The 15,721-nt window shown below is 46.0% G+C and overlaps 1 protein-coding gene across 1 annotated transcript in view; it reads left to right on the plus strand.

Annotated features, from left to right (window-relative positions):
- The window catches only part of NID1 (nidogen 1), a gene marked incomplete at both ends in the record, with an annotated part of 99,028 nt that overhangs the window by 41,149 nt on the left and 42,158 nt on the right, over window positions 1-15,721 (plus strand). Inside the window, 4 exons of the mRNA XM_079699899.1 lie at window positions 679-822; window positions 7,300-7,425; window positions 13,322-13,471; window positions 14,872-14,994. Coding sequence (XP_079556025.1) covers window positions 679-822; window positions 7,300-7,425; window positions 13,322-13,471; window positions 14,872-14,994 — 543 coding nt within the window. The remainder of the gene's footprint in view (window positions 1-678; window positions 823-7,299; window positions 7,426-13,321; window positions 13,472-14,871; window positions 14,995-15,721) is intronic.

Raw genomic sequence — 15,721 nt, forward strand, 5'->3', positions numbered from 1 at the left:
GCTAAAAGTCAGGCACGGAGCCTACAACGAGCTTTCTGCCTGGGGACGGCACATTGCGAGAGGGGGGGTCTAGTCTGGGGGTGCTTCTGGCTGCGTGGAAGGAGCTGCAGCTAGTGGGACAGCCCAGTGTCAGGTCTCACATCATCCAAATCTTTAAGCCCTAGGGGTTCTGTATATTTGGGGTCTAGGTATGAAGGTCTTTCTCTTTTTCAGTTATTTTTGACTCTCCCTCTGTACCCAGGTCACTTCTCCAGCTAGTCGGGTTTGTCCTCAGCTCCATAAAGCCGAAGGAGGGCAGGTGTCTGTCCCCTTCCTTTGACGGTTGTAGCTCCATGCATCAGGGGTTGGCGTATTTTTTCTTAAAAGGCCAGACAGTATCAATAAATATTTCAGGCTTTGCCAGCCGTGCAGTCTCTCTCAGTTCTGTGACTGTAGCACAAAAGCAGCCAAGGACCGTATGCAAGTAAATGGGTGTGGCTGGTTTCCAGTAAAACTTTATTTACAAAAACAGACAAATGTCCAAAGGGATGTAGTTTGCTGATCCCGCCTCAGGTGACCCCCAGGTGACTCAGGAGTTGGCGGGTTTCCTGGTCATCAGTCCTGCCTTACTTTCTGGAGTTTCTGGAGGAATAAGAGTTTCTGAATCCTCACTGGGTTTCAATGTCTCTGCCTTCACAGACGGCTCCCCTGATGCCCTTCAGAATCCTTGCTACATTGGCACTCATGGGTGTGACAGCAATGCAGCCTGTCGCCCCGGCTCCGGGACCCAGTTCACCTGCGAGTGCTCCATCGGCTTCCGGGGAGACGGACAGACCTGCTACGGTACAGCCGTCCACTCTGACTTGGTGGTGGTGGGCAGTGGGCTGGGGGGCTGCAGAAACAGATCCTGTACAGCAGAGGGGCGAGGAAGAGGCAGCACCAGTGAGATAAACACTGATGGTCACGCTGAGTTGTTGAAGCCCCACGCTCAGTGTTCCCTCCGTGATGTTAGGGGTCCTGGCCCTTCCTTCATCTGGTCAGATGCCCTGACTCTAAGCAGCAGAGTAGAATTTATAAGGTCACGCTCCACTTCACGTCGAGAATACATGGGCTTAAAGGAAGGGAAAGTCAGCGCTGTTTATAACACACACGATATGACTACAACTGCGACGTACCCAGGCATTGTTGTGTTAGGTGCTTCACAAACACTAACTGATTTAATTCAGCAACTCTAATAAGATAGATTCTTTCATTTCTGTCTTTTAAAAATTATTTTTAATTGTGGTAAAATGCACATAATATAAAATTGATCATTCTAACTATTTTTAAGTGTACGGTTCAGCAGCATTAAGTACATTTACATTGTTGTGTGACCATCACCACCATCCATCTCCAAAACTCTTTTCATTTGCAAAACTGAAACTCTCTTCCCATTAAATAACAACTTCCCATCCCTCCCCTCCACTGCCAGCCCCTGGCAACCACCATTCAATAATACTTTCAACAAATCTGATGATTCTAGGTAACTCATGTAAGTGGGATCATACAGTATTTGTCCTTTGTTGTATCTGGCTTATTTCACTTAGCATAGTGGCCCCAAGGTTCATCCATGTTGTAGCCTGGGTCAGAATTTCCTTTCTTTTGAAGGCTGTGAAGTATTCCATTGTATACACATACTCCTTTTTCTTTTTCATCCATTCATTTGTCTATAGGCACTTGGGTTGCTTCAATTCTTTTTCTGTTGTGAATTATGCTGCTATGAACATGGGGTATAAATATCTGTTTGAGACCCTGCTTTCAACTCTTTTGGGGATATACCCAGAAGTGGAATTGCTGGGTCACATCAATTCTGTGTGTGATTTTTTTGAAGAACCGTCATATTGTCTTCCCCAGCAGCTGCACCGTTTTATATCCCATCACCAGTGCACAAGGGCTGCAACTTCTCTGCATGCTTGCCAACACTTGTTTTGTTTTTTGGATAGCGGCCATCCTAATGGGTGGGAGGTCTATTCCTGTTTTTACAGATGAGCCGGGGACATTGGAACGTTGGACCTTGAGTCTCTGACTCAAGTGCATATATTATACTGTCTTCATTGTACTTATTTTATTACTTATAATTTCACTTTAAATACTTTCACTTAGACAGCTTGATATTTATGTTTGTTACTAAATTTTAATCCACCACCAAAAGGCAGTTAGTTGACTCCTGACTCAATGAAGAGTCCATACAGCAGAGGCAACTAGGGTAAGAATGTCAAAGCTTCCTAAACCTGCCACAGGGGCTCACCAACAAATGTAAGGAGTGCTAGAAGTAAGCTTCCCTAGTGAAATGGGTGGTGTGCACATGTCTTTTTGGCCAGAATGATGAGCAGCCCCCTTGAATGACTGGGGCATAAGAATCTGGGGAGCCCAGCAGCCTTGGAATTTGGGAACGATGCCTTGGGTCCGGAATCCATTGAATTGAATCCATTGGATGCCTCCAGTGAATGGCAGCTTTAGTGTGCTGATTTCACGTGAAGGTTAGCAGATCCTGCTGCTGGGGTATTGCTGCATTTACTTCAGAGTGAAATTTATGTGAGGTGCTCATTGGAACGTCTGAAAGGATGGAGAGCAGGGACTGGGCTTACAGGAACAGCTTGTACAACTGTCTAGCCAGCTGGCTGATGACTTTGTCCGTGTGGTAGAATTCAGTCTGAGACTTGCTTCCCTTGTAACATAACACTGGGCAGGGGACATAGTTCCTACTCACCTCTGATCATCAGAGTTCCCCAGTGTTTCCCCAAAGAGCCCAACAGTCTTGAATGGCTAAATTGGCTCAGGCCACTTTGAAACTGTGATACTGTGTGTGTGTGAGCAGAGACCTCCCAGGCCATGGTGATGGTGAAGGACACCACGAAGGGATGAGGTATCCCCATTTCTTCAGCAGAAGCCTGTACCTCCTCAGTCTTTATGTAGCTCTGCTTCAGCTTCATAAGCCAACTGAATACAGTAAGTCCCCTACATACAAGCCTTCAAGTTGCGAACCTTCAAAGCTGCAAATGTGCATTCGCATGTCCAGTCATGTAAGTTAGTTCACGTGTCTGGTGTACATTGTCACGTGCGTGCATCCTCTATAAGTGGGTGTGCTTTTGTGTACTTTACAGTACTGTATAGAGTACAGTAGTACAGTATCTTTATTTCAAGCCCAGATGTCCGGAAGCATGCGTAAAATCAGCGGTATATAGATGATTGTGGTAGTTGGGTACCTAGGCTAAGTGTGTTGGAGTTACGAACAGATTGGACTTAACAAATGCACTCTCGGAATGGAACTCATTCGTATGTAGGGGAATTACTGTATTAGTAAAACATGGAGCTACCCCAACCTGCTGACCCATAACCTCTGGCTAATTTTGCTTTTGGTGCCTGAGCTTGTGGTGGGACTGCTTGCTTCACTTTCCCAAGGCACAACCAGCCATGCTTTATGGATGGAATCTGTTGCTATCATGGAAACCCCTCTGATGTGTTGGCCCAGGAAGACAGGTGTTTGTGCACACTTGCTTTTGCCCTGTGATTAGTCCTCATCCTGGCAGATTTGCACCATGGAATGTGGGTATATTCCTAGTCAGGCTACTTTCTGTTCTGGGTCACGAGAATAAACCTCGTAGTGTTAATGCATTGAGACACCGGGCTGTTGATAGGAAATTGCATTAAGCAGATCACTTCACATATTATTTTGACCTGGAAAGTGCCTCTGAAGAGAATGAGGGTGAGCCTTTGTCATTCAGTGTGTGTAATGTTGATATAATGATAGATGACATTCAAAATAAGGCTGGGCTTGATTAGACACTGCAGAGTGACCCTGCAAGCTAATTTGGAGATTTCCAGTTGAATCACAAGAGCTCTGGTGCCTGACAGAATGGCTTCCCTATATTTCTCAGTTGGGAGGCTGTAAGAGAGGGTTTTGCACAATCTCTCATTGAGTGCGCACAAGGCATTTAACAAATAAATCCTGAGACTCTTCTCCAATGAGAGCCTGGTGTTTATGAAAAGGACACATTTCAGAGAAACTTAGAGTTGTTGAAAAGTAGCCACTCTGAAAAAAAGTCAAAAGGGAAGCAGTGATTACAAGAATAATCCAGGATTTTCCTGTTGGGTTAGGGAATGATTTATGTGAAAGGAAACCTCTTCCCAGTGAGGACGTTGACCAGATCATGACTAAGAAGAACAATAATCTTCAAGCAGATATTGTGATCTTTTATAAGGAACAGTTATCACTAGTTCACTCTTTCTACTAAAGAATGGATTAGAGTCCTAGCCTCCAATTACAGAAGGGAGGGTTTCAATTAGGCATTAGGAAGAATTTCCAAACTGTAAGGACCGTGAAATAATATCAGGGAAATGGCTAGGGTTTTGCTCTAAAAGAAAAGGAGTCGCCCAGCTTGGATTTTATGTGTAGACCTGCATGGAGGTGGGGTAGTGCTAGGGGACCATCCCCTCCCTCATCCCACGGGCCCCCAGATCCTATTTGCCGTGATTCTCCAGGTAGGGTGTGCAGGATGAGCATCCTTCCAATCACCTAAGAAGCTTTCTTGAAACGTGCAGTTTCCCTTTCCATAAACCTTCTAGGGGTGGAATGAAGCTTGGAAAATTTCCCCTGGTGATTGTGTTCTGTCCCTTTGATTGGAAACTGCTGCTCTGTGCTCTTGTGCTTTGGCAGTTGAGCCTCAGCCGTGGATCCCTGCAGTTTGCACAGCGTGTCCAGACATCTGGCCTGTTGTGTCCTCTGAGGGCTGTAGTGCAGACACAGTGAAACAGAATGATCTTTTTCTCCCATGTTGTTGAAGCAGCAGCAGCTGGTGGATGGAGCTGGAAAGTCCACACTTGCTGAGTATCCCTCCAGCCCCATCCCAGCTTCAGCTCCTTAAGAGGCTGCCTTGGGAGGGGCTTTGTTCTGTAACCTTCCAGCTGTGCCTGGAGCCATCCTCTGGTCTGAGATCTTGTAGCTTTTTTTTTTTTAATTGCAGTATAGTTGATTTACAGTGTTGTGTTAAGTTCTGCTGTACAGCAAAGTGACTCAGTTATACACATATATACGTTCTTTTTTTATATTCTTTTTCATTATGGTTTATCGCAGGATACTGAATATAGTTCCCTGTGCTATACAGTAGGACCTTGTTGTTTATCCATTCTAAACGTAATAGTTTGCATCTGCTAACCCCAAACTCCCAGTTCATCCCTCTCCCTCCCCCTCCCCCTTGGCAACCACAAGTCTGTTCTCTATGTCTGTGAGTCTGTTTCTGTTTTGTAGATAGGTTCATTTGTGCCAAATTTTAGATTCCACATATAAGTGATATGAGATCTTGTATCTTTTTTTTAAAAAAATAATTAATTAATTATTTATTGGCTGTGTTGGTTCTTTCTTGCTGCGTGTGGGCTCTTCTCTAGTTTCAGTGAGCAGGGGCTACTCTTTGTTGCGGTGCGTGGGCTTCTCACTGCGGTGGCTTCTCTTGTTGCAGAGCACGGACTCTAGGTGCACAAGCTTCAGTAGTTGCGGCACGTGGGCTCAGTAGTTGTGGCTCACGGGCTTTGTTGCTCCGTGGCATGTGGGATCTTCCCGGACCAGGGTTCGAACCCGTGTCCCCTGCATTGGCAGGCGGATTCTTAACCACTGCGCCACCAAGGAAGCCCTGAGATCGTGTATCTTAAGCATGTCACAGAAACTTACACTGTAGTGTGGTTTCAAAAGCTGAATGCCATTTGGTTTGGGTTTTTTTCTGAGTATAGGTCCAACTACGGGGCTGAAGCGGCAAAAATTCCTGTCTTGTGCAATGTAGTCCAAAAAGCCAGCAGGGCTTTTGCCTCACCAGTGAAGAGACCGGCTGGACTGGCCATTGGAGGTGGAGCATGAGGAAGATTCACATGATGGAATTGAGGATGGGCAGCTGGGAGGGGGAGGGGAGTTGTGTGGTCTCAGCCACTATGAAATCTTCCTCACATGCATCTCTAAGAGTTCTAAAAATGCCAGAAGTACCTGTGCACTCTGAGAGTGAGGTTGGCACAGAAGGATCTTGTGTGACTGTATTTATTTCAATCCATCAGTGGACAGGTAACCCAGGTGATGACAGAGTAGCTTGATTTCTTATTTGGGCCAACCAGCCTTCCTGTAATGGTAGCCAGACTGGCCCCCAATGCCAGTGGCCATCTGAGGGCTATGTTCCTAGAATAGGAACACCCCTGTGGCTGGTAGTGTAGGATAATAATAATAGGTACATTTCTTTTTTTTTAAATTTCTTTTTATTTTTTGGCCGCACCCCGCGGCATGCAGGAGCTTAGTTCCCCAACCAGGGATAAAACCCGTGCCCCCTGAATTGGGAGCGTGGAGTCTTAACCACCGGATGGCCCGGGAAGCCTCAATAGGTACATTTCTTGAGCAGGCTAGGCTTACATCCATTTTCTGTAATCTTCAGTAGAACCCCTCAAGATGAATAGTAGCATGAGTACTCACCAATGGGGAAACTGAGGCAGAGTAGTGAGGCAACTTGCCCAGGACCACACAAGCTGGTAGGGAAAGGAGGCAGGATTTGAACGTAGCTGTGTCCAGCTGCAGAGCATACGTTCCTTTGTTCCAGTCACCCCACGCGATGGCCACAGTGTTGTCCTGTGAGAGAGCATCACTCACAATCTTATGAGTTAATGGTTTTCCTGTTAGTGCATTAAGCTCAGGATAACATTCCAAGATTCACAATTAGGCTTTAAACGGTCCAACTTTGCTTTGTCACTATCGTTGGAGAAAGGAAATATTTTTGAACAAGAGTATATTTAATTACATTTTGTAGTTTAGGAACCTTATTCAGAGTCTGGAGACTTGTCTGCACGTCTTTCTAACACATATTTGCCCATCTGATGTTAGTCGGTGCCAGGCTCAGCAACTAACTCCAAAAGGTAGGGCAGGTTGGGTGGGGAGTGGGGAGTACACATTTATTTAGGAGGAGGGCCTTGGGCTCACTCTCAAATTATGCACAGAAAAAAAAGATTTCTTTAACATCATTTCTGGAATATAAAAAGGTGTGTTTTAAAGTGGGTCCATTTGCATGCCAAAATGCTTTCTATTTTATTATGTTTAGTGCTGTTTGAAGAGGTGTTTTTTTTTTTAAAGTCTGCATTCAAACAAAAATTTGGGAGGAATTCCCTGACAGTCCAGTGGTTAAGACTTGGCGCTTACACTGCAGGGGGCCTGGGTTTGATCCCTGGTCGGGGAACTAAGATCCCCCAAGCTGAGCGGTGAGGCCAAAAATCAATGAATCAATTAATAAATCTTAAAAACATTTTTTTTTGCTGTAGATATTGACGAATGTTCAGAGCAGCCCTCGGTGTGTGGGAGCCATGCAATCTGCAATAACCAACCAGGAACCTTCCGATGCGAGTGTGTGGAGGGTTTCCGGTTTTCAGAGGAGGGAACGTGTGTGGGTAAGTTCTGTGGGTGACTTTTCAAAACGAGTAACTCACATGACGTATGTCAGCACCTGTGTGAATGGTATTGCCCCAGGTAGTTTTCCTGGCTGAGATGAAAGGTTCCCTGTCCTGTTGGGGAGGACAGTTTACAAAGGTGAATCAGACTTCATTCCTTCCCTCCGACTGCCTGGAGAGTCACAGGTACAAGGAATTAGCAGTGTTGTCTGTCTACACTGGTGATACCCTTCCCTTCTTATAGAATTCCTTTTAATTCTTTTCATTATTCTTTTAATAGCTATTCAAACAACTAGACATGTTTCTCCTTGTAATTAGTGGCCTTGGGATTCACGTGGAGGGAACACCTTATAGGCATTTGTGTCACTACCTGCCTTAGATTGAATTCTTCCTGATTTACATCTAAAACTCCATTCGGAGCCTTTCTGTTTATGGATTTCCATTTTACAAGCCACAAGTACTAGCATAACTTCATAGCCTATCAAAGTTAGAAGTTAAGGCTATTAATTGGGCTAATTATGCTTTAGGTTTGCTGATGATTTTGGTGATGATGGTGATGGGCCAACTCCAAAGAGCCAGATTGTTTAAATTTCCCCACTTTTTCCAACTGCTGCACTTTGACCTGTCGTTTCCAAGAATTTCAAGTTCAAAGATTCTTGGAGATTTCCAGGTCTGGAGGGCAGCATGCTAAAGGGGCCGTCTGAACTCAACATTTCTTCCCAATTTAAAACAGATTCCTCTTTTACTGCATCAGTGAACCATCTCCTTGTGCTTTCCTTGCTGTTTACTAAACCCTAGCATGCTTTCTGTTTGCTCTGTCTTGAAACTCAGATGAGGCCGCCAAGGTCCCAGGGTGAGATGGTGTCTTGAGGGCGGAGGGAACAGGCCGTTCTCATATTTTGAGTATGACCCAAACATCTGTGAACTGAGAGACAGCCAGTCCCCTTTGCACAGAGCTGAGATTTCAACTCTGCTAAAGTTACTTTCTTTTTTTTTTTTTCTTTCCATAGCGAACAACAATTTCTGTGACTTTGGCCTGACTTCCTTCTCTGCTTTTTGAGACGAAGGAGATTCAAAGGTCTATTTTTTGTGGCAACACATTTGCATTATATTTTGGCTGAAGCTTTGGTGGTGGATCCTTTACCCCTTGAGTGGTGACGTGGACGGTCCTGGGGCAGACGTGTGTGAGGCATGTTGTGTCCTCGGTTTCCGTCTCCAGCCATTCCTGGGATCCACCCTCACAGAAGGGCTGGGGTGGGGTGCAAGACAGGTGGTGGGCAAACGTCTACTCCTAGGCATTTGATTTTGAGGAAGACAACCTCTCTGGGCCTCAGTTCCTCACCTGTAACATGAGGTGATTAGACTGCATCATGGGCTTCCTGTGTCCCGTGGAGCCCTTGGAGATGCCCCAGGATCTGCCAGTGGGGATACAAGGACTATTTCATTTTTCTGTATATCAATTTCTGAGTAAGATTTTGTTTGAATAATGGATTCCCCCCTCTCAGAAGCAGTGTGAAAACTACCTGAAGATCATTAAACTCCACCAAGACCTGGCATCGAGGTTTCCTGATTCTCCCCCTGCCTGTGGCCCCCTGTGCACTTCCATCCCACTTGGCTTTTTGCCTCTTTTAATTGCCTCCTTTGAGACTCACCTCGTAGAGAGATGGCTCACAGGGTGAAACCAAGTCTGCCTGAATGCATTCACACAAAGACTCTGGCTCCTCACTGGATAATTGACTGGTCAGTTTCACTCTCCCAGAATTCCTTGTTAAAACGACGTCCTGTGTTGAAGCCCAGGCTGGGACGATGTCTGTCAGGTCAGAGCAGGGAAGGGTGAGGAAAGAATCTGGATGGTTTAGGAGGCCGGCTCTGTGTCCTGACAACTGTGAGGTGCTGGGCACTCATGCAGGGTGTGTGGATGGCCAGAGGTGACTGTCTTTCCATGAGGATGGGTATCCATTAGGGGAGGGGCTGCTTTGTGGATTTCCATCTTTGTCATTTTCTGCAAGCCTGTGACTTTCTCTTTTCCCCTGGGTGCAAACTTTTAGTTAATTGGAATGTGCAGAGTATGCTGACACAAAGGAAAAGAGCCTCAGCTGGCCTGCAAATCACCTTTATGTGTAGATACAGTTGCCCCCTGTGATACGTGGCCTGTACAGAGCATGGGCAGGTTGGGACCCCAAGTTGTACAGTGCACAGCACCATGCACCTGCCCATCGGTCAGGGGGAACAGGGCTGGGCTTAGGCTAAAGGCTCAGCCTGGCTCACCCAGCGTTCCTGTTCTCCCTCCCTCTCCTGTCATGTTGTTAGGAAAAATTATTGTGAATCATTCATCTTTGTGATCTTTTTCTCAGAACTTAAAGTAACTAGAGGCTGTGAAACCACTCTCCTAAAGGCTCTTTATCCCCCGCCCTTTTCTCTCCTTGTAACACGTGGCTTCTTTCCCTCGTTTGTCCTTCCTTCTTGGCATCACCTCCCTTCTCTGCGTTGTCTCATTTCCTGGCCCCAGCCAGCCTTGCAGGAGTCTCTCGGGGACCAATGTCACACTGGGTGGCAGCATCTCAGGGCAGTTCCTCGGCTCTGCCCGTGCCAGGTCACCGTTCAGGGTTCTCTTCAGAAGTGCAGGGGCTAGAAAAGTAAAACCCCAACGGACCATGTAATTGTAATTAATTTTTTTAAATTAATTTTTATTGGAGTATAGTTGCTTTACAATGTGTTAGTTTTTGCTGTACAGCAAAGTGAATCAGCTATACGTGTACATATATCCCCTCTTTTTTGGATTTCCTTCCCATTTAGGTCACTGCAGAGCACTGAGTAGAGTTCCCTGTGCTCTACAGTAGGTTTTCACTAGTTATCTATTTTATGCATAGTAACGTATATATGTTAATCCCAGTCTCCCAATTCATCCCACCACCACCTCCACCCCCCCGCCACTTTCCCCCCTTGGTGTCCATACGTTTGTTCTTTACAACTGTGTCTCAACTTCTGCCTTGCAACCCAGTTCACGTGTACCATTTTTCTAGGTTCCACATGTATGCGTTAATATACGTTATTTGTTTTTCTCTTTCTGACTTACTTCGCTCTGTATGACAGTCTCTAGATCCATCCACGTCTCTAAAAATGACCCAATTTCGTTCCTTTTTATGGCTGAGTACTATTTCATCGTATATATGCACAACATCTTCTTTATCCATTCATCTGTCAATGGACATTTAGGTTGTTTCCATCTCCTGGCTATTGTAAATAGAGTTGCAATGAACATTGGGGTGCATGTGTCTTTTTGAATTATGGTTTTCTCTGGGTATATGCCCAGTAGTGGGATTGCTGGGTCATATGGGAATTCTATTTTTAGTTTTTTAAGGAACCTCCATACTGGTTTTAAATCCCATTTTGAGCCTGATTTTCTGTCCTTTCCAAAACTTTCCCCTCCCTCCCACCCTGCACCCCCTGCTAGTTGACAGGCAGGGTGAGAATTGTAGGAAATTGCCAGCCTGCGGGGTTAGGAGCCTTTGAGGGAAGCACAGCTGGATGTGCTGGTGGCCCCTCTTGTGTAAATTAGTGAAAAGGTCTCCTTTGGGTTGCTGTATATTTTGCTTAAAAATATACACTGCCAAATGTAAAATAGATAGCTAGTGGGAAGCAGCTGCATAGCACAGGGAGATCAGCTCGGTGCTTTGTGTCCACCTAGAGGGGTAGGATAGGGAGGGTGGGAGGGAGACGCAAGAGGGAGGGGACTTGGGAATATATGTATACGTATAGCTGATTCACTTTGTTATACAGCAGAAACCAACACACCATTGTAAAGCAATTATACTCCAATAAAGATGTTAAAAAAATAAAGAAAAAAGAAAAAGAAAAAAAATGCTTTGTATACTTTGAAAATGAAAAAGTAGAACTAAATTGTTTGGAGTTGTAAAGTTCTAAAGCTTCCTTCAGAAGAAAATTGCTCTGGTGTGAAAAATGGTCTTACATAAAGGAAAACGTGATTTAAAAAATTAAATTATAAACTGCCTTTTCTAGAAAGGGTTTGAGGATTATAGAAGCATAGGTGTGGGAATTCCCTGGGGGTCCAGTGGTTAGGACTCTGCACTTTCACTGCCGTGGGCCCAGGGTTCAATTCCTGGTTGGGGAACTGAGATCCTGTAAGCCAAGCAGTTTGGCCAAAAAAAAATAGAAGCAAAGGTGAAGGTGATGGCAGGGCAGGGGACATTAGGACCTACCCATGTTGCAGCAAGGTCCTTCCCTGTTACCAAGGGTGGGGCACAATGTGGCTGGAGAGAACACAATGTGTAAAATGATCACTTACGCACTCTAATGACATGAATATTTGATGGAAGAGAAGTGAGACTCCTTTCCTGGTTGTTCTGTCTGGGTATATTTCCCCTATCTTTTTTTTGGTCCCAATTCTCCGAGAGTGTCCCTTTCACACTGTGCGAGCTGAAGGAGTTGGGGGAAAGAAGACCCTGGAGAGAAGAAGAATGTTAGAAACGATGAAAAGTGAGAGAAAACAGGAGTGGTCCAAGGAAACAGCGTGTCCTTGGTTTGGTTCAGTGTAATCTGGGCTACTGTTTTCTAGAAGGAAACTTGGACCACTTGTAGCAGTTTAAAATCCAGTAACCCTTTGGCCCACAGACTTGGTTCCATGGTCCCTGTCCCATGGGAGTTAGTTAACAGTCCAACTTCAGGAGTCTAAACTACTGAGTCCACAGGCTGGGCCTCCATCTGCCAATACAGTACTTTGCTAACCTCTCATGGGCACAGACCTTTGAAGAGGATCCTCTTCTTTACCTGTCCCCTGACAGTGCTTGGAGCTCTCTCTGCCGAAGCACTTGAGGCAGGATGAACTGGAATTAATCTTGGGAAGACTCACTGAGGATAAAGATGAGGAGTCCTCCTGTGTCCAGGATAATCTAAACCCTGAGGGCCTCCTTGCAGGAAGAAAGTGTTCTGTTCTGACATTGCAAGGGCCAGGACTCTGACCTGGGCCTTAGAGCTTTAAGACCAGAAGTTAAAGTGCCTTACAAACCCCAGAGTATCTGAACCAGCTGTTGGAAATCACCCCCTAGACCTTAGTCCTTGACTTTCATCTTGAGGCAACAGCACAAGATGGGGTATGATTTTCTAGTCTCTATGTCACATGCCTACTTCCTACAACCTCATTCTCTGAGTCTTGTCATCAGGACCCTTTAGAATAGTCCCACCTACTGGGCCTCCCCACGCTTGGCAAGCTGGAAGTCATTCCTATTCTACAGAGGAAGAAATTGTGGTTCCGAGAAGTTATATGATTTACCCAAAGCCATATGGTGGACTCATGCACCTAGTAGAAACCCAGGGCTGCCCACCCCCGAGGCCCACAGTCATTCTACCATCCCCGTCTCACTTCCCTGGGAAAGTTGATTTCACCTTCCTTGGTGGGACGTGGGTGACTTTGGCATTCGTAGTGAATATTCCACCTGCCCAGTGAGCCGAGGGCAAAGATACTGTGGAAGTCTCAGATCCTCAGCTCCAAACGCTCCACCAACAGAGGTGCCACAGGAAGCGTGTCTACCTGCAGATTCCACCTCCACATCCAGATGAAGGGAAAGTTGGGTTTCGGGGACCAGGTGTGGAGAGTGGCCTGAGACAGAGCCCTGGGGCGAAGCTGAGGTTGAGAGCCAGGCTGATTGACCCCCTGCAGTGGCAGGCTGCGAAGACTTATCAGAGGCGGGATCCAGGTGGGGGAAACAGGAGGAGAGCCAGGGGGACCATCCAGCGGGGAGCAGGGATGAACCTGAAGAGAGGTCTGGAGGTCTGGGGTCCAGACATAATCCACCTCAGTGGACTACACTGCTTGGCAGGGCCCTGGGACTGCTCCGGGGACTCTTCTAAACATTGTGTGTCAACCTTTTGTCTGAAGCTGTCGTGGACCAGCGCCCCATCAACTACTGTGAGACTGGCCTTCATGACTGTGACATCTCTCAGCGGGCCCAGTGCATCTATTTGGGAGGCTCCTCCTACACCTGCTCCTGTCTGCCAGGCTTCTCTGGGGATGGCAGAGCCTGCCAAGGTATGTGGTCACTCTGACTTTCCTCCCTGTGTAACCTGAGAAAATTCCCTGGGTGATACTTATCATATGCTAATTACTGACTCAACTCCAAATTCAAGAGAATTCTTCTCGGGTTTCCCTGGTGGCGCCGTGAATAAGAATCCTCCTGCCAATTCAGGGGACACAGGTTCGATCCCTGGTCCAGGAAGATCCCACATGCCGCGGAGCAACTAAGCCCGTGCGCCACAACTACTGAGCCTGTGTTCTAGAGCCCATGAGCCACGACTACTGAGCCCACGTGCCACAACTATTGAGCCCGTGCGCCTAGAGCCCGTGCTCCGCAACAAGAGAAGCCACCACGATGAGAAGCCCGCGCACCGCAACGAAGAGTAGCTCCCGCTCGCCCCAACTAGAGAAAGCCCGTGCACAGCAACGAAGACCCAACACAGCCAAAAATAAATAATAAAATTAAATTTAAAAAAAAAGAGAGAATTCTTCTCCCAACTCTGTTGAGTAGATGGGCTGTATTTTGTATCTCTAGTAATTTGAATTATGTGTTTTCTTTGGGGGGCTGTTCTCATTGGGGAAGACACTTGTCCTCCCCGTACCATTTTGTTCCATGTCACTTGCTCGTTCAGGCAATAATTAAACACCTGCTGTCTGCTAGGGACTGAGGAGATTGTTTGTCTTTCATGAAAAGACAAACAATCCTTACACACGTGGAGCTTAAAGTCCAGCCTTTTGTTTAATAAGATGCATACAGTCATTCACCTGGCCTGCTCTAATCTTTTGTTCCAAAAAAAGTGAAGTCCCCTTTTTGAATAAATGACTTCAGATGCAGAGAATAAATGGTTCCACAAAATTCAGACCTCAGATCAGTCCATTGTTGGCAGCCAGGGTGCTCTTAGAGATAATTTTAAGTGAAATAACTCTGAACACCGTTCCCCCGTCCCCTGGTTTGCAAAATTACTTAACGTTATACCATGGAGTATTTCTGGAAAGTCCAAGCTTCTCTAAGAGATTATAATTTCTGAAATACTTTCTCTTTGTTACTGAACATGTGAATTTTCTCTGATCTTTAAGATTTTTCTGTCAAGCAATTAATCATCTGTCTCCAAACTCAGACATTTTTGAAGCTCTCGTTTATGATGAGAAGGAAATAATGAAAAAAAATCCTCTCGTTTTTCCTTTTGCATGCTTGATTCTTCATGAAAACATCAAAGTGAAACACATTTGTAAATACACTAGATAGAAATTGAGGAGTTCGTGTTTTGATAATTAATGTTTGCTGAGTTCTTAAATCACTGTTCCCAGATCAGAAACTGAGTCCCCAGAAGTTGAGCAAGTGGCTTATATTATTGTGTAAACTAGGAATTCTAGAAGAAATCTCACTATCCCCGGGCTTGGTGGCTGTCTTGCAGATGTGGATGAATGCCAGCTAAGCCGATGTCACCCTGATGCCGTCTGCTACAACACTCCAGGGTCCTTCACGTGCCAGTGCAAACCTGGTTATCAGGGAGACGGCTTCCGTTGCATGCCTGGAGGTAAGGTGTCGGGGACGTTTGGAGTTGGTGGGTCATTGCCCTGTCCATGAGTACTGAGTACAAGGCCCTGGGAGAGAAGGCTAGGTGGGGACGTGGGAGGTTCCATGGAGAGTTGAGGTGGGTGATCAGAGCACAGCTGCGGTGTTGAGCATGTGGGTTGCACATTGCACAACTCCGGGGGTCCCACACCTGGACCAGAACTGTGCTGGCAGCCTGGAGGCTGGTCATCCCTGTGACTTGAGCAGTACAGGGTAAGAACTGATCTGTATTAGGGTTCTGCAGAGAAACAGAACTAATGGATGTGTGTTTGTGTGTGTGTGTGTAGAGAGAGAGAGAGAAATATATTTATTTATATATAAAGAGATTTATCAGAAGGAATTGTCCCACACAACTGTAGACGTTGGCAAGTCCCAAGGGTTGTAGTCGGCAAGCTGGAGACCCAGGAATAGCCAGTGTCTGAATCCAAAGGCAGGAAAAAGCTCATGTTCCATTCATAGGTCATCAGGAAAGGAGAATTCCTTCTTACTTGGGGAAGGATCCACCTTTGTGTTCAATTCTGGCCCTCCACTGATTGGATGAGGCCCACCCACCTAAGGGAAGGCCATCTGCTTTACTCAGTCTACAGAGTGAAAGGTTAATCTCAGCCAGAAACACCCTCAGAGAAACACCCAGAATAATATTTGACCAAATATCTGGGCACCCTGTGGCCTAGTCAAGTTGACATCTA

This window comes from Hyperoodon ampullatus, assembly GCF_949752795.1.
Source record: "Hyperoodon ampullatus genome assembly, chromosome: 1".
NCBI lineage: Eukaryota > Metazoa > Chordata > Mammalia > Artiodactyla > Ziphiidae > Hyperoodon > Hyperoodon ampullatus.